This window comes from Manacus candei, unplaced genomic scaffold (assembly GCF_025592945.1).
Source record: "Manacus candei isolate 608988 ecotype Guabito, Panama unplaced genomic scaffold, ASM2559294v1 h1tg000072l, whole genome shotgun sequence".
In the NCBI taxonomy this organism is placed as follows: domain Eukaryota; kingdom Metazoa; phylum Chordata; class Aves; order Passeriformes; family Pipridae; genus Manacus; species Manacus candei.
Genome location: NW_026138120.1, coordinates 3541021 through 3568240, shown reverse-complemented (window position 1 = coordinate 3568240; position 27220 = coordinate 3541021). Strand labels below are relative to the sequence as shown.

General features: G+C 37.5%; 1 protein-coding gene across 8 annotated transcripts in view; it reads right to left on the bottom strand.

Moving 5' to 3' along the window:
• TBC1D5 (TBC1 domain family member 5) overlaps positions 1 to 27220 on the bottom strand; it is a 318415-nt gene that overhangs the window by 3905 nt on the left and 287290 nt on the right. For all 8 annotated transcript variants that reach the window (XM_051808278.1, XM_051808281.1, XM_051808276.1 and 5 more), the window contains 3 exons: positions 20387 to 20486; positions 6782 to 6861; positions 5862 to 6038 (listed from right to left, as the gene is read on the bottom strand). In XM_051808278.1, the coding sequence (XP_051664238.1) occupies positions 5862 to 6038; positions 6782 to 6861; positions 20387 to 20486 (357 nt within the window). The remainder of the gene's footprint in view (positions 1 to 5861; positions 6039 to 6781; positions 6862 to 20386; positions 20487 to 27220) is intronic.

Genomic DNA, 27220 nt, shown 5'->3' with positions numbered 1-27220 from the left:
AAAGTGTGTACCAATTTTACCAAATAACAAGTTTTATGATGCACGTCAGGGATATGGAAATGGGACAAACGAATAATTATTATCCAAAAGTAGCAATGTCCAAATAAAGTAAAAAATAAAGCGGATATTAACTTCAGATGATGTAATTTATTTGTTATTTACAAAAGCATAAAATGTAACACTCTAAAAATACTTTATTTGGTATAGCAGTCTTACATGTCTTATCATCACAGTGCATCCATGTAGTGATCACAGCAGCTAATTATCAAACACATACTTTACAGTTGTGAAGATTTTCAATAATTATATTGGTTTTCTGCAGTAATTGGAAGTAGTTTTGAGTAGAAGTACTTTTGAGGAATTTTTTGCTGGTTTGCATGAACAATGGCACTTTGGATCTTGTCAGAGGAATGGTTTGATATCAAATTTCCTAGTAAAACCCTGACCTGTGGAATCTGAGCCACACTTAGACCGGTTTAGTGTGAACCAGTTTGTGTTCAAAAGGGCTTCTAGGGTTAGCATTATTGAATATTTCCTAACTCTTTCAGAAAATGAGGATCTGGGAATCCCAATTCTGTCTGGTTAGACCTTGGGAAATGTGTGTCCCTGAGTATTCAGGTAGTGGATAAAGACCACACATCAGTGTATCAGAAAACTCCATGATGTCGCAATCTTATATTCCATTATACTAGCCATATTCAGGAGAAACCCAGCTTTTCCAATCAGAGCTATACGTAATTAGAAAGGAAGACTGCCATATACAGGAAAATGGGATTTCTCATGTGTTGAAAACTGGCAGTCTTTTAGCTTGGTTGCAACCCAAAAGGACAACGCTTTGTTTTTTTCTGCAAGAGAGGCATTCAACTCCTGTCTAGCGCTATGTTTCCCTAACAAGAGCATGACTGCTTTCTTGGTTGATTCCACACAATTTTTTTTCAGAGTAATAATGCAACCTGCCAAGCAGCCTGTAGGTACAAGCATCCTGAAGTGGTGTGATACTGAAACCAATATATTTGATTACATGAATGCAAGACTGAGAAAAAGGAGAAGTAGAGGGGCAGCTGGGGAAGTGTGTATGTCCACATATGTAGCAATACAAGCCCTTCAGCTGTGACTCTTTCACCAAACAAAAAAATTTAAATTCACTTTGGTGTAAAAGAGAGATTGTGGATATTACAGAAAAAAGAAAGCAGTTACAGAAGAGAACAACAGGAATAATATGAATGAGATACACTTGGGTCTTCAACATAAGTAAAATTGGAGTATGGAGATCATCACAAGCATCAGCAAGTGATAAGCGGAGTTACGGTATCCATGCCCTCTAGCAAACCTTATTTTGCCAAATTTATTATTACAGCTGAAAATTATTTTCTTGCTTTGATTACTTATTATAGATCAGAACTTCTTGAAAGGGGACTGTAGAGTAGCTCAGGGAACAAAACCCATCTGAGATTAAGAATGACTGTACAATGAAATGAAGGAGCTAGAAGTCTTTGGTTGTCATTTGCATAGCAGCTACAAATTGTTAAAAGTCACAAAGCTGAATGGGAAAATGTATTCAAATACAGAATTGTGACCCAAATTTGTATGAATAAGGATTCAAATATCTCCCTTTCTAGTAAATTTTGAAAATATTCTGGTTTAATAATTTATAATTTTTGCATGTTATCTGCAAGTATATAGGTATAATTACAAAATATAATATAATATTATATATTATATAATTAATATGATTATAAGTATAACGTACAGTATTCTGTTTTGTATTAAATTAATTTTAATACTTTGCAATTCAAATGGAAATATCTTAAGTCCAGAGTATTTCTTTTAATTTTACAAGTCCCAGTGTAAGACAGTCATCACACTGATAGAAATTTACATCTATTACTTTTTGATACATATTCATTTTCCTGAGATACAAAACCCAGCAGATTGCTTTTAGAAATATCAACAACTAGCCTTTGCTGAACACTATCAAAATTGATCTCAAAACTTCCTGATTCACGCAGAACCAGAGCAATTCAAATGTCAAAAACTTCAAGCAGTTTCCATGAAGTTAAAAACGAACAGATCCATTCTACAAGGAGAGATACTTCACTATTTAAACACTTCTGAGCTGGGACATCATTTGTTGTTAATTAGCCTTTTGCTTTCATCTTGTCTGTTTGAAATGCTGTCTTCATGAGCTGTCAGTCAGTCAGCTGCCATCTCCAGGGGGTGAGGACACAGGCAGCACAAAACCGTGGCTCTGCTCCATCAAAATAGAATCATAAAATAGTTTGGGTTGGAAGGACCTTTAAAGGTCACATAGTCCATCTCCCACAGCAAGGCACAGGGACATCTTCAACTAGATCAGGTTGCTCAGAACCCTGTACAACCTGACCTTCAATGTTTCCAGGGATGGGGCATCCACCACCTCTCTGGGAAACCTGTTCCAGTGTCTCACCATGCTGCCACGGAATGCAGTACAGTCTCATTTCGCAAAATTATTCCAATTTATTATTCCAACCTATCAAGAATGCTCTGTTTAAGTCCTCACATCTGAGATGGTGCCTCCTTGTGCAGGGTAACACAGTTCTTACCTAGTGACAGACCTGCTCATCAAGATCAGTATTTTCCTCGCTGGCACCCCCAAAGATAACAGGGTGTCTCGTCTTTGGCAATGACCCTCAGGAAGGGCCCTCCATCATAAACACTTTGTACTGCTGTTGCAATTTCCTAAATTCTGCTTTCAAAAATGCACTCTTGTGCAGTTAAAAAAAATCACCCTGCCCTTTAATAAAAAAAGGAAAGAAAATTACTCATCCCAATTCCTTGTCGTTAGTGTTATGCTTTGTAACACTACTTTTCATGCTACCCACACTTTTGGGTTTGGTTAAGGAGACCCATAGCTCACTGAAGTACCAGAGAAGCAGCAAAGCAGAGATACTGACTCCAAAATGCTATAAAAGGGCCTCCTGTAAATGTTTGCCTATCCCTGGCATACACTGGTATTTTGGTACTGATATTTCCAGAGGTAAAATACCTCCTTCCTTTTTCTTCTGCCTGTTTCTGTTTCAGGAAACTCATGCTGACGTGAAGCATGTTTTTTCCCATCTGCTGCCACTACTGAATAAATGAAAAATGACAGAATTATACTTCCAGTAGCTTTGAAAGTTAACAACCTTACGCCCGTTGCCATATGGCTTCTCCAAACAATTTTTCTTGATGAATATAACCACTAGGACCAGGCTTATTTCAATTGCCTTCACACTGTGAATGAGTTAAAACTAACTGCAAGGATACAATTCAAGAAAGCTTAGAAGAACAGCAGCTCGTTTTGCCTCCTTCTTTGAACAGACATAAAGGCAAGATAATGTGTTAATTATCATTCATTATTTAGCAACAGAAGCCTTCTGTTTGTCAACTGCATACTGCTACCAAAGCCAAACATTCCAAAAAATGCTCCATTTCTGTGAGCCTTTATCTTAACTTTTTTTGCATTTTTAATTTTGCAGCTTTCCTTTCTAAAGAAGGGCTATACCCTTTATCCTCACTTTCCAGAAGGGGATTTTGAGGCAAAAAAGAGGAAGAGCACATTAAAAAAAAGCAAAAATGATAATTTATACTTATATAACAACCAGGCACAAAAGACCAGATTTTATCTCAATTACAGAATAGCTACACCTGTAACTTTTCCAGCTGTCCTAGAAAATATCCCTATAATTGCAGCACAGAAAAATCTCTACAGTATAAATCACACCAAGCAGAATTACATGCATTACCAAAGTCACAGAAAATGTAAATACAGTAAAATTTACTTAGCAAGAAATGCATTCAATGGTGTAGAAGTGGTTGTTTTTAATCCCCTTTCAGCTCTCAGTAAGTACTCCCAGCAAGACCCAGGGCACCAGGGCAGCCCATTTTCTTCAGCAGAGCTAAAAGCCTGGGTTGTGGCCTGGTTTGGGCCAACAAGTGACCCCATAAATTAACAGTCTAATTTCACAACCCACTAAATTCTGCAGTTTTATTTTCATGTTTTTTATTAAAAGGGGTCCAAAGCTTTCCTCTTTTCGTTTGATTTTAGCCATGGTGGTTAAAGATGATGGACTCAGAAACAGCATGGACTAACTAGGGGATAGTGAGACAGACAGACAAAGTATCCCGAACTAACTAGGGACACTAACAGTCCTCCTGGACTGTCATGTCTAATTCTAATCTTTTTCTTTCTGTCAAAGGGGCTGTTTCTCATTATCACAATTGGAACTTCCAGAAGATAAGGGGAGAGGAGGCTAATCCATGTTAATGTCCTGCACCTCCAAACATAAACCATGCAGTGCCAATGCATCATTAATCCTCTGCAGCAGCTCAGCTTGTACAGCCTCTACTCACGTGGGTCATAGTTGACTTACAAGCAGCCTTTGAAATTGTGGGACCCACAGATGCCAGTCAGTTCCTGGGGCTGCATGTATATATCCTGACTGCATGCTGGGATAAGAACAAATGTCATTGTACATCACCCCAAAAATTTCCATTGGAAAGAAACCTGTGTAGACAGGGTTCACCTGCTCCACTCCCAATACCCAAAATGCAAATCTCCAGCACCCCCATGATACACGGTTTAGACCAGCCTCTGAGTAAGGGTTTCTCCAGCATGAGTAGGGTCTGCACACACACATACAGCATGTTGTCATGTTATATATCATTCTACCTTCCAGTTTCGAGAAGTGAAAAATCATCAGAAAAACATTATTTGCCATTTTGGGAAGAAAGCCAAAGGTACTCTGTATAAAATGCCAGGAGATAAAGGACAAAAATAGGAGGTCATTATATGAACATTCCAATATGCTACATCAGTTTAACCTATCACTTAATTATGTCAGAAAGTAGTGATTGTAATGACAACAGCTAAACAAACAAGGGAAGCTTTCTATCAAAGCTTTGCTCTTTGAAGGTGCCATTACTAAGTATAAAAAAATAAATCTCAGTATTGCTTCTAATACTGAAATACAATTAAAATATGTTTTTTAACACAGAGTGTTCTAACTCAGGGGGATTGTGTGCAATAAATCAAAATGACCCCGTGTCATTATCTGAAAATGAATAAATACTTCCTCTAGTTCCTAAGTAAACTTGTCAAAAGTAAACTGATGGCAGGCTCAGTTAGACTTTTAGGTGATAGTGCTGCCGCTGATTTATAAGTGTGAATTTCAGCAGTGGGGTGGCAGACTTAACAGAACTCCAGTATAGAAATAAGCATATACAAAAGTACTTGTTTTTAAGATATTGTTTGAGTCGGACTGAGTCTTAGACAGAGGACTTTTCAGCATCAAAGGAAAATACATCTGTCAATGAACTTGTCCTATGACTGTATGCTTTCTGTGTGAAAACATTGTTTACTGATTCAAGGAGAAAGTCAATACAATGAAGTAGAAGGTAAAAGCAACCTCCTTGCTACTTCCTTTTTGGCCCTAGCCATGAATACACTGCAATGCAGTTAATCAGCTCTTACATAATGGGATCCTGGAGGACAAGGACAATGAGAATAATCATGTGGGAACATTTGGTATGAGAACATTTACCTGCAATTTTTACATTTTTTTGTAAGAAATTAATCTGTGATTTTGTGATTAAACAGTGTGAAAGAGTAACTCCCCCCAAACACCACTTAACACTTAAAGACTTAAATATCCACATGTGGAGCATAAGGCTACAATAAAAATAATTGATGGGAGTAGGACACTGGCTAAAGATACACTTCCAACCACTCTCCATAAGCACCAGGAATGCTGGTGTGTCCCATGTAATATCTGGACATGCTAGAGGAAGTCTCCAAAAAATGGAAGGCCACCAACGGCCTGCTTGAGATGTTTTTATCTTACCTGTTGTCCTGAGATGAACTGTTGCTTTGTTATAACAGGTCCCTTTAGGACATCACCTGCCCCCTTGTTCTGACTGTTGGAACAGTAGTGATCATCGGCAATAGTGATTTGCTCATTTTCTTCAGCTTCCAGCTGGCTCTGGTTGAAACGCAGTGAACCCTTCAGGATATCCTTGATCTGTTTTGAATGGGAGGGGAAAGAATGTAAGTTAAAAATTTGGAGAAATTCTGTATTTTCTAAAGCTCTGTGCAGAATGCTTTCATAAACCATTTCCCCAAAATATTTGCTTTGAAAAGACAGGAAGCAAGTCAATATTCATATCTATATTGATTAAAGATACAAATAACTGTTAAATGTGGTTGTATCAGAATCTGGAAAACAAGAAATCTAAAGAGAATGAAACTGTTAAGATTGTTTCCTACCTCATTATACGTTTAACATATGCCACCTTTTTCCTCATAAAATGTATTTTGAGAGCAGAGGACAGTATAATCAAAGTTACAGATGCTCAGCAGCATTCTCATTTTATGTATGTAGTATTTTTTCTCTAATTCGATGACATTAAGTGTTGTCACATTTAAATAATGGGGACATAGGCACGGTTACTGCCTAGCAAGTACATTTCCATTAAGAAAGATGATAGCGTGGCTTAAGTCCAGCACTCAGGGTTGCACTTCTTCAGTTCTGGTTCGAGGCCTCCAAAACTTTCACAGGAGCAAATACTGAGCAAATAATTTAAACTGCTTATAGCTGAACTTTACCTTTATAAATAAAAGTACATCACAATGCTTGATGCCCTAGTAAAACAGCTACAAAAAGACAAAACAGCAGTATACAAAAAGAATAAAATAGGAGAAAAAAATAGAAAGGATGAATAGCCCTGAAGGGCACAAGAAGGTTAAGCTAAGCAACAGTAGTACCTGCTTCAAACCAGCCAAGGAAACCAGAATTTCATCTTCTTTTTCCAAGTGTTCTTGTAAAATGACTTCCTGAATATTTCCTGCAACATCAAAAGAAAAAAAGGTAAAGAGAGAAAATACCCTAAATAAACTCTTAACGTGCTGTGAACCTACCACTGACTGATGCTTTCAAAAACAAAATTCTGTGACCTGCAAACATGATTCCACACTGAAACCCAGAGGCTGACAACCTGATTAGCTGCAGAGGTGAGGTCAGCCTGAGCCTGGCACTACTGCCAGGAGGCTTCCAGCAATGCTCTGCTCCTGCAGAACTGCTATTGTCCCTGTGTACCAAGGGACTCGGGTTACTACTGGTCCCTAGAAGACAACATCAGCCTCTGTGTTACATACAGCTTTGAATGTGAAGATGCTTTGGAAAGCATTCAAGAACATTTAGAGGAATCTGCTGCATCTCACAGAAAGGTTTAAGGTAGGAGTTCAGCAATCTTCATCTTAATCCCATGGCCACTGCAAATGCTAGAATGCTCTTCTTCTTTATAAAGAGACTATAAGAGGTTTCATGCCCTTCCCAATTCTTTCTTTTAGATAAAAGACCCAGGGCTGAACAAAACTTATTTGACAGAAGGAGCAGTGCAGTACTAACAATTCCGAAGACTCCTGCCTTCCATACCCATAGCGTGGTCCTTTCAAGGATGCATTTCAGGACCCTGGTATACAGTGTTTGTAGGAGGCAGGACAACTCCAGGCAATGCTACAGTCCAAACTAGCACAGAGAAACTATAGCTTCAATAGCTCTGCAGACTCTTTAAATTATGTCAGATCGCTCTCTGGCCTCATAGCTCCTACTTTCTTCCTCTTTAAGAAAACAGCAAAGATTCCTGGTGACAGATTGGCAGAATGAGATGCTACCTGTCAACTAAAAATGACAGGATACTCCTTTGTGCCTCTCCTGTTTTACATACACATTCTGAGCCCAAATTCCTCAGTGACACTCATTTGGGAAGAATGCTTTGCTGCTCTTGAGTATCTGTATCCCAGGTACTTCACAATCAAAAACTTTAATCCATTAATCCACACCTACATTGCTTTTGTTTGTTTTTAAAAACATCCTGCATGTTCAGGGCCCAAACCAGTGAAAAGCCAAAAGTGTTGTAACAGATGATCCTGACAAGGATGAATATGATGACACCGCCAACTCTGACATGAGTTTTCAAGTAAAGGCATTGAGTAATCTGGCATGAGTTTTGTGTTTACAGAATAAATAGCAAAAGAATGAGATGTGGGAGACAGTACAAGAAGAAAGATTAAAAGCAGAGAGGTGGATTTAAAAGCTGTGTATAAACACAAATTTGAAATTGAGTGTGGACCAGAAATCAGTAATGGGTATAAAGGAAGAATGGAAAGGGCAAAGAGGAGAAAAGGTCCAAGCCTACATACTAACTGAACTGCTAAAAAAGCAATCTGGAAAGTAGAAGGAATAAAAGAGGCTAGAGCGATGAAAGGCAATAGCTGACAAAAGTCAGGGTGGTGCATCAAGGTCAAGAGCATCAGTGAAGGTAGGAAACCTCAGGTTTGCACAGGCAGCCTACCTGAACAATGAGATTTATGTTCATGTTACTTAGCATGCATTATTTACCATATTACAGTGGCAAGGTCTGCAACAATGAAATCAAATGTAGTACAATTGAATGATGTCTCGTACAAATTTTACGTGAGAAAGACACTGCATTATGAAGGCCAGAAATAACAAAAACCTAGGTCTTTCTGCAAATATGTAGCACCATGAACTGGAAAAAAAACATAATGCTTTTTTTACACTTTACATCTAAATTGTCTAGTCTCTCAATTTCGTAAATAAAATACATTCATATATATGCTTGATCACAGCCCGAATCACTCAATTCAACTGTCTTTTCCATTTCTCAGTATTAAAAAAAGAAGCATTCCGTAGTGTTTGATCCCAACATAAATTAAAACCATACATTAAAAAACTAAGGCATGTATGCTGACTAAGCCGATGGACCAAGAAAATAATTCAAAACAAACCTCCAACATGCTGAAGACTAGATGAAGGAAATCTAAAAAATCAGGAAAATAAGAGCAAGAGAACAAAAGCTGAAAGGCATTCCACACGATCTGAAAATAATCTACTATTATTACTGTTCTTTAGAGATGTTTTATAAGTCAGTATTTAAAAAAGATGCAAAAGAATCTATCATCGCTACAAAACCCAGCTGTAACTGTGTTTGAAGAGCCAGCACACTGAGAATTTCTAAGAACTTATGAATGGATCCATGAAAGTTAGCCAGCAGTAAAAATTAGTAAAAATGTTTGTATCATCACATACTTCGTCAAGATTAATGCCAGATTTTAATATTAGTTTCAGAAAAAAAAAGATTAAGAGAAAAAAGGTAGGAAATACAGCAACATTTTCTAAAATTGAACTGTGGAATTTCTGACATCTTTTCTTCCATTTGCTCTATCCTTAAAGTACAGTATGATATATGTCTTGGATATATAGGGTCTATTATTTTTAATCAGTTAAAATCACTAAAACCTATTTTGGAAAAAATTCCACTAGCAGTTTGCTCTAAGACACAATTTTGGACTCAAAGAGCACATTTCCACTTAAACCCAGAAAAATGCCCCAAGATGTAAATCCCTGTAATCAGCCACTCTCCCTCTGCTAGTAAATAACAGCTGTGACACAGGGGCATCAACTGGGATATCCTTCTCTAGTACAACAAAACGGAAGGTTTCCCTGGGGAATTGGCAATGAATATTTCTTCTTAAATATGTCCTTGAATTTCATATGTCTTCTAATCTCCTGCCCTCATCCCTTTTGAATGCAAAGTTTTTTAACTATCAAATAAGTGGAAACCAAATTTATCAGTGCTCATTCTTCTTCCCTGGCTAACGAGGAGAGATGAATTTAAAAAAAAAGTCCTCAGATAAGACAAGTATACCGTCCCTGATTTTGCATGAGTGCCTCCTTGATCACATCTTTGAAATCCATGTGGACTGCACGGAGAGGTGGGAAGAAGAGGGAGGGTAGGAAACTTGGTATGTACTCTGCAGCTGCCCTCTAGCGAATGGCTGTGCCAGGATGCAGCACTCCTCACCTGGGGGACTCTCATCCAAGCCTTTTCCCACTGCTGGGGAGATCTCACAGGGCAGTCAAGCTGCTGAGATGAAGAGGGAAACTAAGCTCACAAGTGAAGACAAAAGCTTTTTATTTACCTTTCTGTATCTCAAAAGACACCCTTGTAAGTACAAATACTTTAAAAATACTATTTCAAGAGTTCTAGGAAGCATTTTTGATATGATATTGCTCAGGTGAGGGACTTTTACATTAAGCTGAGATGTATAATTTAATTATTCTTCCTTCACAGAAGATGTTACTGTACTTTGAGTGAAGTGCTTTATGTCTAAAGCTGAATTGGCCACATATGGAATTTCTTCCTTATCCAATGCTCTATATCAGTACCTCACACTTGTGAGTTTGGTTTTTTTCATAAAAAAATGACTGTTTTTAAAAAGCCTCCTGTAGACGTCAATTTGGAAGTTCTTACTTTAAAAAAACCCAACAAATTGATGCAATGAATCAAACAAATGATGTGATTTCTAGATTATTAAAAACCAAGTCTAGTATGCTATAAATATCTATCTATTGGGACAGCTGTTGTCATTCAAAAGGTATCAAAATCCTATAGTATTTAGAAAACTAAGGTTAAGGTCAAATATTCCTGATTGCCTTTTTTTCTTTTCTTTCTTTCAAGATTCCATTTAGCTGATGCCAAATGTTTTCTGTAGAAAAAGATAACTTAATTTTCAATTAAGTTCTTAGTAGAGGAAAACAAAAGGTGAATTTTGGAGCTTCTCAGCTGGTGGTCAGAGCACTGCTGTGAGACGTATGAGATACCAGACAGCCATTACATGACTCTGGATTTGTTTCAACTTAGTTTTAAAAAACCTCTGACTATCACAAATTGAACTATCATATCCTGACTCTGCTCTTGACTAAGCCTCATAAATACTGGAGCTGCAAAACCAGTTGTTCTTTTCAGAACTGTTATCCACTATGATGGATCACCACTCAAGGGATGCCTTTTATACAATTGATTAGAATTAATTTTGTGTACTTAACTCTCAAAAATGAGTAGATTCATTTAAGTTTTATAGACACTAGATCAGTAAATCAAGAATTACTTCATCAGTGAGACTATGATCAGCTGCCTTGATGTATTTTAAAGCCAACTATAACTACAGAGGAGTAACATGCAAATGATTGCATTCGTGCTCTTCTTTTCTACAAGATATGGAAAAACACTGTAGCACATACTGATTTTGTTAGCAACAGTTGAAATAACTAAAAATTAAGATTTAAGATGAAATACATTTTTCATTTCTTGCTCTTACAGTTATACCAGATTGTAAATCAGTTCACATGCAAATTCATTGCAGAAGTAATTTTCAAAAAATCAAGATTTCCATTTCCTTTCCCTAAATTAATTGCTAAACATTAATCTGAAGATATGCTATCATCCTCTCTACAAAGATGAAAGAGGAAAAACATTGACAGCAGCTCCTAGCAGGAAAATCAGAGAAAGCTTATGCTCTCTGATGGTTGAACTGCTATATATTGCATGATGGTGTGAGCAGTCACAGCTGAGTTCCCAGGCCAGGGAAAGAGGCTGTTCAAAACCTTCCTCTCTGAATGTGGAAAAGCTGTTAGGCTTGGCCTAATTATTTTAGAGGCTTATTAAATAAAGTAACTTTCACTGAAAGTTTCACTTGCATTCAATACAAATTTTGCATGAAATCCACTCAGAGCAGCGTTAAATGAATGGGAAAACTAGTTTGCTGTAGACAAGGTCCCCTCAGGCATCTCTTCATGCCCATCCATCCAGAAGACAGATCTGCACCTCTTCCCTTCCCTTAAAGAGGTCGGAGACAAACAGCTACAGCCCTGCCAGATGAAGGCATAGCACAGACTTGACATAAAATCAGATGGAGGTGGAGAAAACTGAACAGGGGAATAACTTTAACACCCTTGTTCTCTGAGGTTCTTTGTTTTCTCCCGTACTGCTGCCTTTTTGCAGTGCATCTCTCTCCTAATGATTTCTATTTTAAGCCAGTCTCTGTGGGGCTTTTCCAGGAAGATGACTCCTGCTGAGAGGAGCTAACTTGAAATAGCTGCAAACTGTATTATGAATGCTCCCTTTCTACTACTAGTTCCTGATCAATGACTTGTGAACAATCAACAGTGCCAGAATCATGTTAAATTGACTTTTTTCACCCTTGCTTTCCACTACTGAGAAGACAGCTCAAACTCAGAATGCAAAAGTACCTTCTCACTGCCAAGGTAGGCAGCAGGAAGGGGAGAACTGAGGGTGCTACTACACCTCCTTATTTTTCCAAAAAAGGAAAGTAAAAAAATACCAAGTTTCCCACAGATGGCAAGGCACATTCAACTCTCTGGACTCATATTCCAGTACTTTTGTATGATCATTTTTATGAAATTGGCGTTTACAGAAAATGCTTCCAGCATTCCCTGCATGATATACTAGTGATAGCAAGATTGCTTTTTCAAGAACATTAGGGGGCTGGAAGGATGTACTCAGACTTTAGCTTCTGATAATCAATTTCTCTCTCTTTTCACAACAAATACTTCTTTCCTACCTGAACTTGATCTGATTGAGCAGGAAAATATGTTCTCTCCTTAAAACTGGGTAGAAAATCTAGAACTTAACAGTGGTTTGTGACCTTTTTAGAAAGACTACACTGTATGACATAGTCATATTGCTGTTTAATAATGCAGCTCAGGATGTTTCCAACTACTGCATTTTCTTTCCAGCATTAAAAATACAAATGAGAGGAGTTGAATTCCTTTCTAAAACAATAGAGTTTGTGATCTAAACATTGATGAAGGCAACACTGCTGAGTAGCCTAACTCATTTACCTATCTAACTGTGAACGTCAACTCTTATAGTAACAATTATACATTATCTCAAAAGCATCACTTAACAACATTTGAGTATTAAAGAATTTAAAGATCTTAAAAATCTGAAGTATGAAATTATTTGTGAAGTACTGCATTCTTTAAAACATTTATTTGAATATAAATTATGTATTTATAGAGTATATACTTCTGATTCATGTGTTGTGTGGAGCACCAACACTTTATCAATATTTAATGTGTGGTAATGCCTGTGACATCAGAGAAATATGTAGTACAAAGTCACCAATCAACTCATAGCAGATGTACAGAAAATGAGGTTGGTAGGGTCATGATGTCATTTTGTCCATCCCTTGCTCAAAGACAAGATCAGCTCTTAACTATGAACTCTAATTTACACATGGTAAGCAAATTATGCTTAACATATACCTTACATCTGTGTATTTATGGAAATAATGGGGAAACTAACAATTCAGTCATACCACGATTTAGCTTCTACTAAGGTTTTATTCCCTTAAAGCTGACATTGCAAGAGAAACCACTGGTTAAGAGATGGTGGAAAGGAAAGGGTGGATTGTCAGTGTATTTCAGTGGTAGGGAGGTGCTCACCACACAGTAGGAAGGAAGCAGTGGGAATTCACTGAAAGTTGCAGGGAAAGCTGTTAATTAGGTAATGAGGGGGTGTGTAAGCTTCACTGTTTTAATCTCCTTTTCATTCACACTACTAGGATGAAAGCATCTGTAGGTGCCTAACACAGCTGGACTTTCAGGACTGGCACAGTTGTATAAAGAAAGTAGGCTATCAGTTGAACCAATAGTTTTTGACCTCAAGTGACAAAAAGGTGATTAAAATTCATGGGACATGAAGAGTTACACTTTTATTCTTCCTACATACATACATATATATAAAAAAATATATAATAACAACCAGAAGTCACGGTCTAAAAGTCATGCTATACAACAAATACTTGTTTGCCAGTAACCACTCCTATATTTGGTTTAATAAAGTTGTTAATGTTTTTTATTTATAAGCTGTTTTTATAGGTTATTTATTTCTAACCAAATGGAGCAATTCCCTTAGATTCATGTGGCTCTGTTTGATGTGGCCTTTTTTAGTGACAACATTTCTAATCACAGCAGGTTTATAAACTATGGCTTATTTTATTTATGTCCCAAGCATAGGAAAACTCATTTAATGGACTTCCTCAACAAACTCTGAAGTATTTCATTTCAATACAGAGCAGCTGAATAATATCCATTTCATTTTATCCTTACAAAAATGTCATAACCTTTCATCTCATCACATGACACATAAAACAAGAAATAAGAATTCAGTACTATCTTGCATACATTTAACAAGTACTGCATCCACATCTATATTGGGCAGTATATCAGTCTCTAAATATTGAGCATTAAATCAACTTTCTCCTCTCCCTCCCCCACTGCAAATGATCCTTATAATGAAATGCATTCTTATAACAACTGCACTGACTGTTAAAAGAGGGATGCATAAGTCAGTATAATTAAACCTTTAAAGGTGCTGTTTCACACAATAAGTAAAATGATACTTGCAACTAAATATAGTTGCAACTAAACAGTTTTTATTCCTTTATTTTTATATTTTTTCTTCCTTGTTCATGGTGTTTGCAATAATCACAATGAAAAGGTGGCTTTAAATTGTGTTTAATAAGTCCTGCAAATATTTGTCTGGGAGATGTCAGGAAGTGTTAGTGAATCTTACAGTTGCCAGCATTGCCTGATGGCTGTGGCAGGGACATGTCCTGTGATCCCATTGAAAGAACTCTCAGAAGATTGGCTTTCATTTTTCTTGTTACCGTGATGCCAGAACTTCTGAGCACTTTGTAGATACGTGCATTTATTTACACACTACCTATGAAAACTGAGAGCTGACGTTATTCAAGTGGAAGAATGCTGGTGGTGTTCAGAATAGGGGATGAAAACCTCACTTTTCCACATCCCTACCATAATCCACACTGGAGTGGCAGAGATGTACTGGAATACTGGTGAAGGACATAGCAACATACTACAAATAGCAGAAGTCAAATTAGAAAATGCACCGTAAGGACAACCCCATCAGCCCTGTATGGGTAGCTCAGAGAGGATTTATTTGCTCTGGCTTAGTGGAGTCAGGATGCATAAACTTATGCAATGTGGGTCAGAGCTGAGCGGTTTTTGCGATGTTGCCTCCAAGACAAGAAGTGCTTTAAAGACCTGGATATTGAGAAACATATTTCTAAGACCCACCTAAACAGATGTCTCTCTGGCAGCTGGTTCAAGCTAAGCAGTAACAGTATGAAGGTGAAGTTAATAAAACCAGGTAGACTTCTGTTTACTCTGTAAAACTGGGTACCTTGGCACATATTTCTAGAGTGTTATGCAGAATCCTGTGAGCTAAGTCTTCACGAAGCCGGTATGAGCTAATAAGCCCAGGGCTTATTAGCTGAGGCTCTCTGCTGTGAGAAAGCAGCTAAATTGCTTCTGAATCTCAGCTAGCTGGGGAAGCAACCTTCTGCATTTACATAGTGCTGGCCTCAAGCAAAAGCATGTGTGGAATGACCTTAGTTTCTCCACTTTTATAACCTGATAAATTGCCCATCAAAAAAATTAGTTTCTAAATAAAGACCTCCATATCCAAGTTAATACTGAACCAATGTTCCTTTAAATTGCCTCTCATGAAAAGGACTTCCTGTGCTACACATGTAATTATTTGGTAAATTTTCACACACTTGGAGGTCTGAAACTATGTCTCTGTTGGAAAGAAATGTTAGGTTCTTCTGTCTCAGAGAAGGTGATGGATTGATTCCTGTCCCTTATAAAGAGACAACTTTTTAAATTTCAGCACTTTTCTCTCTGGAACAAAACTGGCAAATTCATAAAGAACCTTCACAATCTCTCATATTGGCACTTGCGTAAGGAGTGCTGATATGTCTTCAGAGTTTTAATCTACTTTTTGTTAAGAGGCTGCCCTAGTAGTGGGCCAGGGTTAACATGGTCCAAACCCTAAAGATATCAGAACAGCAGATACTGTAATTAACTGGTGTTATTACCTGAACTGCCATTTAATAGCACTGTGTTGGCTTGAGCCTGGGACGTAACGAAGGACAAGTGAGGAATCTTCCAGCAGATATTATGATGCCCTCTGAGTGTTATTTGTGTTCATCTCTTAGTCAAATTTCTCGTGATCTGCTCTAAGACATCAGACAGATGTCACATTCACCAGTCACCAGGAAAAATCTTTTTCTTAATGCACTTGCTAACTTGATGCTTTTATTTTCAAATAGTGAAAGAAGGGAGAAAACAATCAAAATTCTTCAAAAAGTAAATAACATCATTACAAGTTATAATATTGTAATACTCATTCAGTGTATTACAGCTTTCTGAATCGTTGAACCTTGAGGTATTTACGTGCACTAACAGTAGTGTACATCCCAGAAAGAAAAATGCTGAAGAACATTACCATATTACTGAAATCACCAGTGACAACACTGTTTCCTGAAAAAGGCCAGTGTTTGTGAGAAAGTAACATCAAGAAAATGTATCTGTGATGATGCTTGAGTAGTGATAGCTATGGCAACTATACTTTTTCACTACTGGTTGAGTAATATTCTGCATTTATATTGTGAACAAAGCCGCAGGACAGGTTTACAAGTTTGGATGTATCTTCATTGCAACAATGGAAAAATTGAACACAGGATTCTTTCTTTTTTTTTTTGAAAGCTATGACAAGCTTGTGAAAAAGGGTGAGAACAGCAGTAAAATCTGCTTCCCCGTCTGGCCATTTTACATACCATAATTTCAACATTTGTCCTTGGAGGTGTTAAAAGGAATTCCCCCCTAGCAGTACTCCAACAGTTAAGGTAAAGAAGAAAAGTAAAGCTCTTCTAATGCACAGCCATAAGAAGGAGACAAAGATCACAGAATGGCTGTCCTCTGTTTATTTATAATCAAACACCTATTTTAATTTCTACACATAGCCCTAAGTGGCAATATTTCGGAACCATCATTCATTCCCACAGTAACATCCCCTGATATTACAAGCAGTTATGTTGTTGCCATGTGGTACATTATGTGGTTAATTTATGGAAGGAGATAAACATTTAATGAAAGCATCTTTGAATATATGAACGAAATAATATTGCCATTCTATCTCTCATAATGTAAGTTAGCAAATATCTGTTGACACCTATAGAAATAAAAAGATCTTGGTAAAGAAACATAGAATCATTATAGGGCCAAAAGGAGAAATTCTTAATTAAACATTATTTTTTAAAAAGGTATCATATAAAAATACTTTGTATAACTGGATTTGATATAAAAAATTATAAATTACTGGGGATTCAAAACAGAATAGACAAGGTGGTCATTTTGATAATTTCTCAACTACAACACGTCATCTCTGTCATGAAGTAACCGCACCTGATTTTCATTAGATCCCCCTTGTAAGGGAAAGAAGTTGAGAAGAGAACCAAAAAATCCTAAACTGTCTCATTGTAAACCACAAAAAGAACATTTGGTAATTGTTTGACATTGTGACAATTTTGTGGCAAATAGTCACTGGATATGCATTTTTATAAGCCTGAATTAATATTGTGTTGTTAAAAAGTCACCTGCAAATATAATGCATCAACACAGGAAAAAGACTATTGCTTGAGTAATAAAGTCTGAAAAAAAGGTTTACAATGTCAATCTAAAAAACCCATGAGGTTTTTATCAAATTTAAAAGGCAGGCCTGAATCCTTGACTGACTTATTAATAATTCTTAAAAATGTTGTCTAACACTTTGTTGAAGGACTTAGTTCCATAGGGCTCCTCAAATTTTATATATCAGTATGTTTTAATCAACAATTTAGACCACTATTAAATGTATGATGGTTATGTCTCTAGTTAGAATGGTAGAAGAAAATAGAGCACATTGCAGAGTTACCTGAATTAGTCAGCTAAAAAGCCAAATGACAAGAAGTGAATTTTAATATCATCAAATTCAAGGAACACATATGGAAATAAACATTTCCTGATTTCACCCGCAGTATAAACGCCTCTGTTTAGAAAGCAGTGATTCACCAAATTTTAGAAGTCATAACGTATTATCACCTCAACCTATCACTGTGTCAAAGAGCACTAACATGAAGATGCAATAAAAATGTTCAAAAAGAGGAATGCCACATAGGAGCAGAAAGATGACCTTCCCTGTGCTAAATAATAACTGTGCTGAGCCAGTGCTGGTATAGCATATCCTGATATGATTAACCCACTTCAAAAGGTGTACGAAAACCCTGAAGAATTCAAAGGAAGACCATAAAAATGACCAAGCCTAAAAAGGAACCCACACAAAATGAAATCTGAAGTGTTCTACTTAGCAAAGGCAGTGTTGAGAGATAAGTAATCACTGCATATAAGTAAATTAAATGAAGATTTTCAACTTTGCTAATGAAAATGCTACATGATCCAAAAGCTGAGTGATGAAGTCAGAAAAATTCAGCCCTACAGGAAGAAGTAATATCCTTGAAGCTAAGTGTTCTGACAGTTTACAGGGGCAGTGATATAACTCATCTGCTCTGCAGTTTCTGAAACAAAGCAATTTTTATGGGTAAGAGATAGAGAGGGAGGAGGAGAATCAGATCAGGTACAGTAGCAGCCCCCGCTAACTTTTCCCTTAACCCAGAAATGACCAGATATGCTCTGAGTTTTATTTTGCTGCCCTTCTCTGCAGCTCTGAGCAATGGATGAACATGGAGATAATCCTCAGAGGGTGTTCTGTGATGCTATAGAGAATCCATTTTCTTGCACAACCTGCTGGCATGTGCTGCTCAGATGGACAGATTTCAGGTCAGAAGGGATTCTGCACGTCAGCAAGAATCTTGGCAGGTTTTTTTTTCATGCCTTCATGTAGATCATCTGCTGGTTGATTTGGGGATACCTAACCTCACCAGTTTGTTACAAGTACAGAAGCTGTGAAGGCTGGTGACATCTCTGTTTCTTGTGTTCGGTTTATGGTGCATAACTGTTAATCTCTATAGGATTTAAACACACTAGTGTAACACAAATTTGCAAAGTTAATAGCCCATGATGTTGACAAGACATGGAGGAATACTGTGAAAAAGTATAGGGAGTAGGACTTAGAAGAAACTAGGCTGGAAGGCTCTGGAGTGCTGCAGGGGTGTCACAATAAACCCAGCACACCCCGCAGCCAAAGCTGTATAAGGGATGGCTCTCCCTGTCCTGTGAGGGTAAAAAGCTGTTCCACAATGCTCCTGGGAGATTACTGGCCCTAAACGTTTCTGTTTCCAATATATTTGAGAAAAAGAATTTAACACCTGGATATGATGACAAATCTTTTGCTTTCAGTTCATTAATCCAGTGCCGAAAGGCAGACTGCTTCAAGTATCTTTGTCTGGGTTTATTCTGATCTTTAGAGCAGCTGTAGCTGGTGAAATGCTTATGCTCATACTAGAACTGATACCCTTGCTAAACACTCCTCATCTTCTTTCCTAAAGGAAAGAAACTTCAGCTTTTCTTCTTGACACAGCAATCTTTCCCCATCATTTCAGTAGCTAATAATTTATCTCTTTGCTTGCATCTAATCTTATCATTGCTCATGTACCCTTACAGAAGGGTATACATCAGACTAAAGCTCTTGGGGTTAGAGGTTGACTTTGCTTTTCAAGGCTGTGATTCACAACTTTCAAATAACACAATATTTTTAGCTTTTCCTAGGCTTATAATAGTGTCTAGTAAAACACCCACATAAAAGAAAATACAAATATAATACGGCTTTCACATCTGAACATTCTGACCTGGCAAACTTACATATCATATGCTTAGTTCTGCCCACAAAAATATTGAACCTTAATTTATTTTGCTTAGATGTTGCAGGCCAAAAATAAATCCTAAAATTATTATAGTTGTGCCCTGATTTCTTAACAATGGTACTTTTTCACATAACTAAATATACTAACTTTTGGAGTTTAGTTCAACACAGTTTAAAAATGCCACTTTCATAAAAGCCTATTTAAACATATTTACACTTGAACTGAGTGAAACATTTTGTCTACTTTCCCTGACTTGTCTTGGAAACATGTAAGTAGAATTTTAGACTGGCGTATTTGCTGATTCTGTTCCCAGTGTATTGATGTTTACCTTACAATATTTCTCCTGGTCTGAGCAAAATATTCCAAACTAGCCAGCCTACAGCAACATACCAAAGGTGACTGCAGATTGTGAAGCTGTTACATTTAATGAAAGTATATGGATTTTATACAACTATCACTGCACACACCAAGTATCATTGTGGGAATGCTGAATTGCAAATGGACTTCAAATCTGTAAGCTCAGATGCTGTAAGCTCCAACAAGTCTCTTACAATACAAGAAATCAAAGGGCATCTGTACTAAAATGCCTCTACCTCTTAGCATCATCAGTGGCTATAACACTCCCAAGATTAAAAGCAGAATAAAGATACAGTGGCTGGCTGCATCTGATGAAACGACTCAGTACATCAATTCAATCTTCATGATGGCTCATAAAATAAAATGCACTTTACTACATAAATATTATTTTAGTTCTAATACAAACATAAAAAGAGCCTTTGCAAAGATTTACAGGTTAATACAGGGTACTGCACTTACCAAGATGTGTGTTCATCATTTTTGCACAATATTTGCACATGGCTTCCAAATCGTTCAGCTGTCCCTGCAGGAATGAAATCTGGGCCTCCAATTCTTCCTCCTACAATTAAGAGATTATTAGCATATAACACTCCCAACTTTCTGTAATGCACAGTAAAAGTAGTAAGTTAACCCCTGACATACTTAGACATGTTTTAACTTTTTCTATTCCTTTGTTCTTGGAAATTTTGTCATTTCATGGAAACAGGGTTTTTAATATTTCAGTGTTTATTAATACTACTTTTTTTCCTTCTAAAGAGTTAAATAGAATAGTCTACCTTGACCTCAGAAAGGTTAATGATTCAGAATTCTTTTACAAACCAGCAACCTGTTTTTGCTTGTGCAAACACAGTACCACAGTAATGGCTGAAAAAACTCACCAAATGAGAAAAATTCTAGTTTTTGCCAGAGTAATTTCCACAGCAATTCCTTTGAACCCTTTTTTTACTTCAAGGTATATATTTCATGAAACCTAGTATCACATCTCAAGGATGCATTACTGACATATATTTTGGCATACTTATTTTCATAACATGTCATCTCTATCTGTATAAAACCTATGCACAGCCAGCTGCACTTTTAAACATCATCTTACATAATATTTAGGTGAAAATTATTTTTAACTCACATACTATAAGGCAGTTACTCTAAATTATTAAGTTATGTTTAAAAAATACGCATCAAAGATTTTAGGGCCCAGGGGAAGCATTAATATCTAGCCACATGCCCTGTCTAAGCAATGGGAACTACCTCAGCTAAGAATTCATCTTTGAACGCCTTTGTTTGCTGGTTTAAAAATCCATCCAGTCTTGGCTTTGAAGACCATACTGCAGAAAGTTCACACCTTAGGAAAAATTCCTTCAAAGCTTAGTCACAAACAGTATTAATCAGGTTTTTGTTTGTTTAAGTACGCAATTGAATTCAAGATACTCAGATAAAGCCAAAGTAACTTTTTAGCCTCTTGTTTTTCTTAGGAGCTTTGCAGTTCTATCATACCCTTTTTTGATGGAGATCGCTAAGCATTAGAATGTGATTTACTTTTCAAATGAAAAAAAACCAAAACTTATCAGCAAGAACTAAGAGAATGAATCATTCTTGATTTAAAGGTACAAGTGATCTTAATCTCCATCAGAAAACAAGTCAGAGCCAGGCAAACTTCCCACTAACATATCCTATATCGAAAGAGATAAATGAATAAAAAGCACTGTAACCACAGCATTTTGTAATATCTGTGGCAATATCACTTTTTCCCTACAGACTTTTTCCTCACACCTACAATCTACAGATATTAAACATTTTTTCTTCACTATTTATTTATATTATATGCTCTCACCTTCTTCTTCTCAACCTCATACTTTGACCACTTACACTTCAAAGGGATTGATTTTATTTGTCAATTTACAGTTGCTGAAAGAGTGACCTCATTCAAAGCCTGCAGTTCTGTCACAGCCTATACGAGCATATTTAGACTGACATTTCTATTCAAGCGATGTTCCTCCAGAAGACCTTTTTCTAGTACATACAGCTAGTGACTGCAAGAAATAATCTACCATAAACTTTCAATTGCCATTGGCACTGCAAGTGCAGCTGTAAGATGGGGAAACGTGACAATATTTGAGTATTCTACTATAAAATAACATAATCAAATTCTAAAATCATTAGTAAGTACTTGAACCCCAGTTTATCTCCTACAAGTGAATAAGAAAATTTAACTGCTAGTAATAAATGTTTCCATGTTTCCCAGACTACGTTTTTTCTTATTCATGAACGAGACTGCAGTAAATTGATCTTAAAATGTTTTTGGACAGCTCAATCCACCCAAGCAGATTCTGAAACTGACCTTCTTGATTGTAAAACAGTACCTCTTCTTTTGGCAAGTGAGACCGGTGCTGAGTAAAAGACTACATCCACCATTCTTCCCACTCGGTAGGATCCAACCTGGGGAGCAGAAGTGTTCAGCAGACCTAACATTCACAGAGGAGAGTACTGTGGCCGGGGACTCACAGACAGTACAAGAGGTCTCCTGCCAAGTGGGAAATCTTGCACAAGGCTGAGTGACTGTACCTAGGGTTCCTGACTTATCTGGAATCCTTGGGAAGGGCACCAAGAAGTGCTGGCAGTGGGACGTTCAAATAAGCAAGACAGTGAATTTGGTACTTGACGCATCAGAGACTGGGCTTTTTGCACAAGACAACACCCAAACGGTGATGACTTACTACAAGGCATAACCCTTGCCTCTGCTGTCATCAGCAGTGCTGTGGCAACCTCTGTGCAGAGGACCCTGAGGGTGACCTCCCTGAAGTGAGATTTGTTCTGTTGCAGTTGCTGCAGCAGCAGGTGAGGAGTTGCAAGAGGCAGGTGTTTTTTATTGCATCAGGGGTTACTAACAGGTGATCAACAAGATCTTTCAAGGTGTGAAACCTCATGCAACAGACAGGGGTGGTTCAACTGAGGCAAGACACAGTGGGAAGAAGACATACACTTCTGAGAAGGAGGAAACTGGAAGCTTGTGATTTCTGACAGCAGAAAGGCTGACCAGTGGTGCAGAGAGGAAGAACAAGGTCCCTCAGATGAAGAATTGAGGTTGGACATTGTATCAGAGCACTACCAAGAGAAAGTGATGAGTGACAGTCAGTGGCTGGTGACTCTTTTCCAGCCTGACTCATCAACTAGGGAGGTTTCTTGCTTGCATGGAGGCGCAGTTTGTGGTGGTGTGAAAGACTGTTTGGAGTCACCTAATGGTGAAGGGGATAGGAAACCTGGTGTTGTTTCTCTTTAATCCTGTGGCAAAAGGGAGAAACCTGGATAGCAGCAGATGTATCAGGGAGACTACATATCTGGTGGCATTAGATGGGCTTCAACTATTTTGCTTGTGGCACCCAGTTTGATGAGGACAGACATCTTAAAGAACAGGTCTATCTGGCAAAGAGAGGGAAGAATCTCTTTGTGAACAGATTTGCTAATCTAGCAGGAAGGACTTTGTCCCTGAACAGGGACCTAATCCAGAAATATATGAGGAAGTAGCACATATAGACAAGGTATGCAGAAGGTCTACTTGGCTGAGTGAGGAGATTTTTAATGAACTAAAATGGGAAAAGCACATATGGAGATGGAAATGGTGGAAATGGAGAGCACGTGTGGTAACAATGACAGGAAACAAAGGACAGGTACACAATCATTGTTTGGGCACATGAACAAAACTAGGAAGGACAAAACCCAGCTGGAGCTAAAATTAATAGGGGACATTAAAGGGTAATGAGAAGGAATTTTATAAGTGTGCAGAGCAGCAAAAGGAGATTCAAAGAAAATGCAGGTCTGTTGCTTACTAGGGGAGACAAGACAACAACATGATACAGAAAAGGCTGCAGCACTCAGTACAATTTTTGCCTCTCACTTTTTAGGCCAACTCTGCTCCCAGACCTCTGCATCTACAGTTTGGGAGGGAGAGGAATAGCTGAGGGGGGGAGGAGGGGAGGGGCATAAGTTGGTGAATACTTGAAGAAACAGTATGCAATCAAAGGCAATGGGACCACATGGGATACTCCTATGGGTGCTGAAAAACCTGACCATGTGATTGCAACACCACTGGCTATCATCTATGAAAACCCACTGATATTACAGAACATCCTTGGTGACTGCAGAAAGGTTAATTTTACCTACATATTAAAGAAGAGTGAGGAGGAGTATCTAAGGAACTATATAATGGTTGGCCTCATCTTAGTCCTTGGAAAAATCGTGGAGCATGTCCTCTTGGAATCAATTTTCAATATGTAAAGGACAAGGCAATAATCAACAAAAGTCAACAAGGATTTACCAAGAGCAAATCATGCCTGACCAATCTGGTTGCCTGCTATGATGAAATGACTGGGCATGCAGGTGAAGGGAGAGAAGTGAATGCCATGTATTTTTTCTTTAGTTAGGCTTCTGACACTTGTTTCCAAAAGCATCATCATTTATAATATGATGAAGTATGGGCTGAATGAAAGGATTGTATATGGGCTGAAAATTGTTCAGAACCCCAAGCTTAAAGAACAGAGTCAATATCTTGATGTCCAGTTGGTGTTTGGAAATGAGCAGAGTAACAATGGACTGGTCTTCACCAACAGCCCATATAAGGAGACAGAACGTACACTCAGTAGATTTTCAGATGATGCAAAATTGGGAGGTTTGGTTGCTGTGCTGACTGGTAGAACCTCAATTCACAAACACCAGGAGATGCCTGAAGCCTAGGCAAGAGAAACCTTTTTTGAGGTTCCTGTTTCAGAAATTTCAGTAAGTGCAAAATTCTGCACCTGAGGAGAAAAAAAACTCAACACACCAGTGCAGACGGGGAAGGAACTTACTGTCTCTCAGTTCTGCTGAAAAGGATATGGAGGCTACAGTGGCTGTTGAGCTGTTTACAAACTAATAAAATTCTCTTATCATGAATAATGTAAACAGTTGCACCCAGCTACATTACAAGGAATGTGGTCAGCAGATCCAGGAAAGTCATTACACCCCTCTGCTTCATGCTCTTGAGCCCTCACCTTTAACACTGCTTTTGGCCTGCAGTTCAATAAGGACATTGAGAAACAGAAGAGGTTTCAGTGGAGGGCTACTATGAAGGCTACAGGTATAGAGGACAAGCTGAGGGAGCTGGGCTTTTTTATTTTGGTGAAAAAGAGCCCAAAGAGGATCTCCTGAGAGCCTGCAACTACATGGAGTGACAAAGATGAGGTAATCAAGCTCTTCCCAGATGATACAGAAGGAACTGTGGCCCAAAACTGCCCCTTGGAAGGTTCAAATTGGTCACTAGGAAAATTTTCTTCATTAGAAGAGCAGTGTAGCACTGGAAGAGGTTATTTATAGAAGCAGTAGTTTCTATTTAAAGTCACTGAACTGTTCTGATGCTAGTGATTGTCCTGCTCCAAGTAGCAGCTTCAGCAGAAGACTCTTCTAATCAACATTTCTAAGACTAGTCTTTTCATAGTACTTTTCTAAAATAGTTCTGTAAAGGTAAGCAGCAAAATCAGAAAGGCCCTCAGAAACAAGGACTTTTTTCAGTATTCTAAAGTCAAATTCTTAGCAGTATTAGATGAAAAAACTCATTTAGAGCCATCACTGTGCAGACAATCTCAATCCTTGTCTAGACAATATATATTGTACTTTCCTCTAAGTGCAAACTTCTGTGTTTCACTCTGCTAAGACAATGAGTAGTCTGGATCCCACTTTTATTTTGTGTACAAATAGCAGTGGTGATTTGATCTCTCTCATGCATGAACAGACATCTAAAAATTCATCAAACAGCCCAAACATAAGTCAAGAGAAAACCAGCATGGTCTATGTTCTGTTGAGAAACCGACCTTTCAGCTGATCTGACACAAACAGCACCAGAAACATGCAAACTATGATTCCAACTCATTCAGGCACAGCTCTCAGAAATTAACCAGCTGACCACAAAATACACTAACTAACCAAAATAAAAAATCAATGTCAGCTTACTGAACAACATATTCTATGAAGCATATAAGCGCAATATTTTCTAATATTTGGAGTTGCATTATGAAGAAGAAAAACAAATCAAGCAGCAAATCAAACAAATTACTGCATCACACATGGGAGACCAAGATGTGCAAACTGACATATACAATCTCACAGAAAACCAATATTTTCTGAAAATTCAGTCCCAGGGTTTTCAAAATACTTTTCCACACCTTCAACCTTGCAGATGATGTAGATAACCTTCCTGATAACCAATAACATTTTGAATTGAACATGAGAATGAAAAGGAAGCAGTTTATTTTTGATGCCACACTGATTTACATTTCACAAAAAACATAAAGCAGGCTAGAATTGATGTCTTCAGTCAAAGCAAGACTCTGAGTGCCTCCGTATACATATCTCCCAACTATTTTCCTGGTTTTCGCAAGACTGAATATGTAAAAAACTTGACTTACATTTATGTTTTTCATATTTGTCTTTTTTCTTATCCCCATTCAGAATTTTGCTTACATTGTTATATTTCCTTTTTTCTTTTGCCATGAAAACTAATTCCTTCATGATTAATTATTTGCCATTTCTTTGCTATTTCTTCTCCCTAGTCTATATGGTTCTGTACTATTCATTTGTCCAAAGCCTGTTCTTCCCTTTTTATTACCTCTCCTTTCATCTATCTTCTCACCTTTACAAAGACAGCTATGGAAATAAATTTTTTATATCCTTCCTTCTCTCCTGAGCTCATAATGAGATCAGCAATGCCTCTACCATGCCCTGTTTTTCATCAAATTTTACTGTTTCAGAAAAACAGCTGCGAATAACTGAAAGCGGTCAGCACATTCAAGAACAGATTACAGAAAGTTTTATACTTTTGACATTGTAATTCTATCCTTTTACAGCTCATTGTTTTACAAGCTGCAATAAGGTTTGTGGATATGGGTAAGGGCACTTGAACTTGGCAACCTACACAAGTGAAGATCTGAAGAAATATAGTTTTAGAAGAAACCACTTTCGGATGTTGGTAGCATTTTACATGTCAAAGAAGATTCAGATGCATGGCATAAATTGCCTTTTTTATGCAATTTTAATGCAAAATTTTATGCAAATTTCCCTTGATAAAAAAAACAGTGGTTACTGTTTCCACTTTGTGAGAATTTATTTAATTTTCTACTCTAAGAATTAAATATAAGATTTAGCCTTATAATCTTAAATCTCTGACAGCTGAATGTTGGTTGACACCCCCATAATTTTTTTATGTTCTATGACAGCCACAGAATAATCTTCAGCATATGCTGACATTTAAACCAGAAACCACTGTTT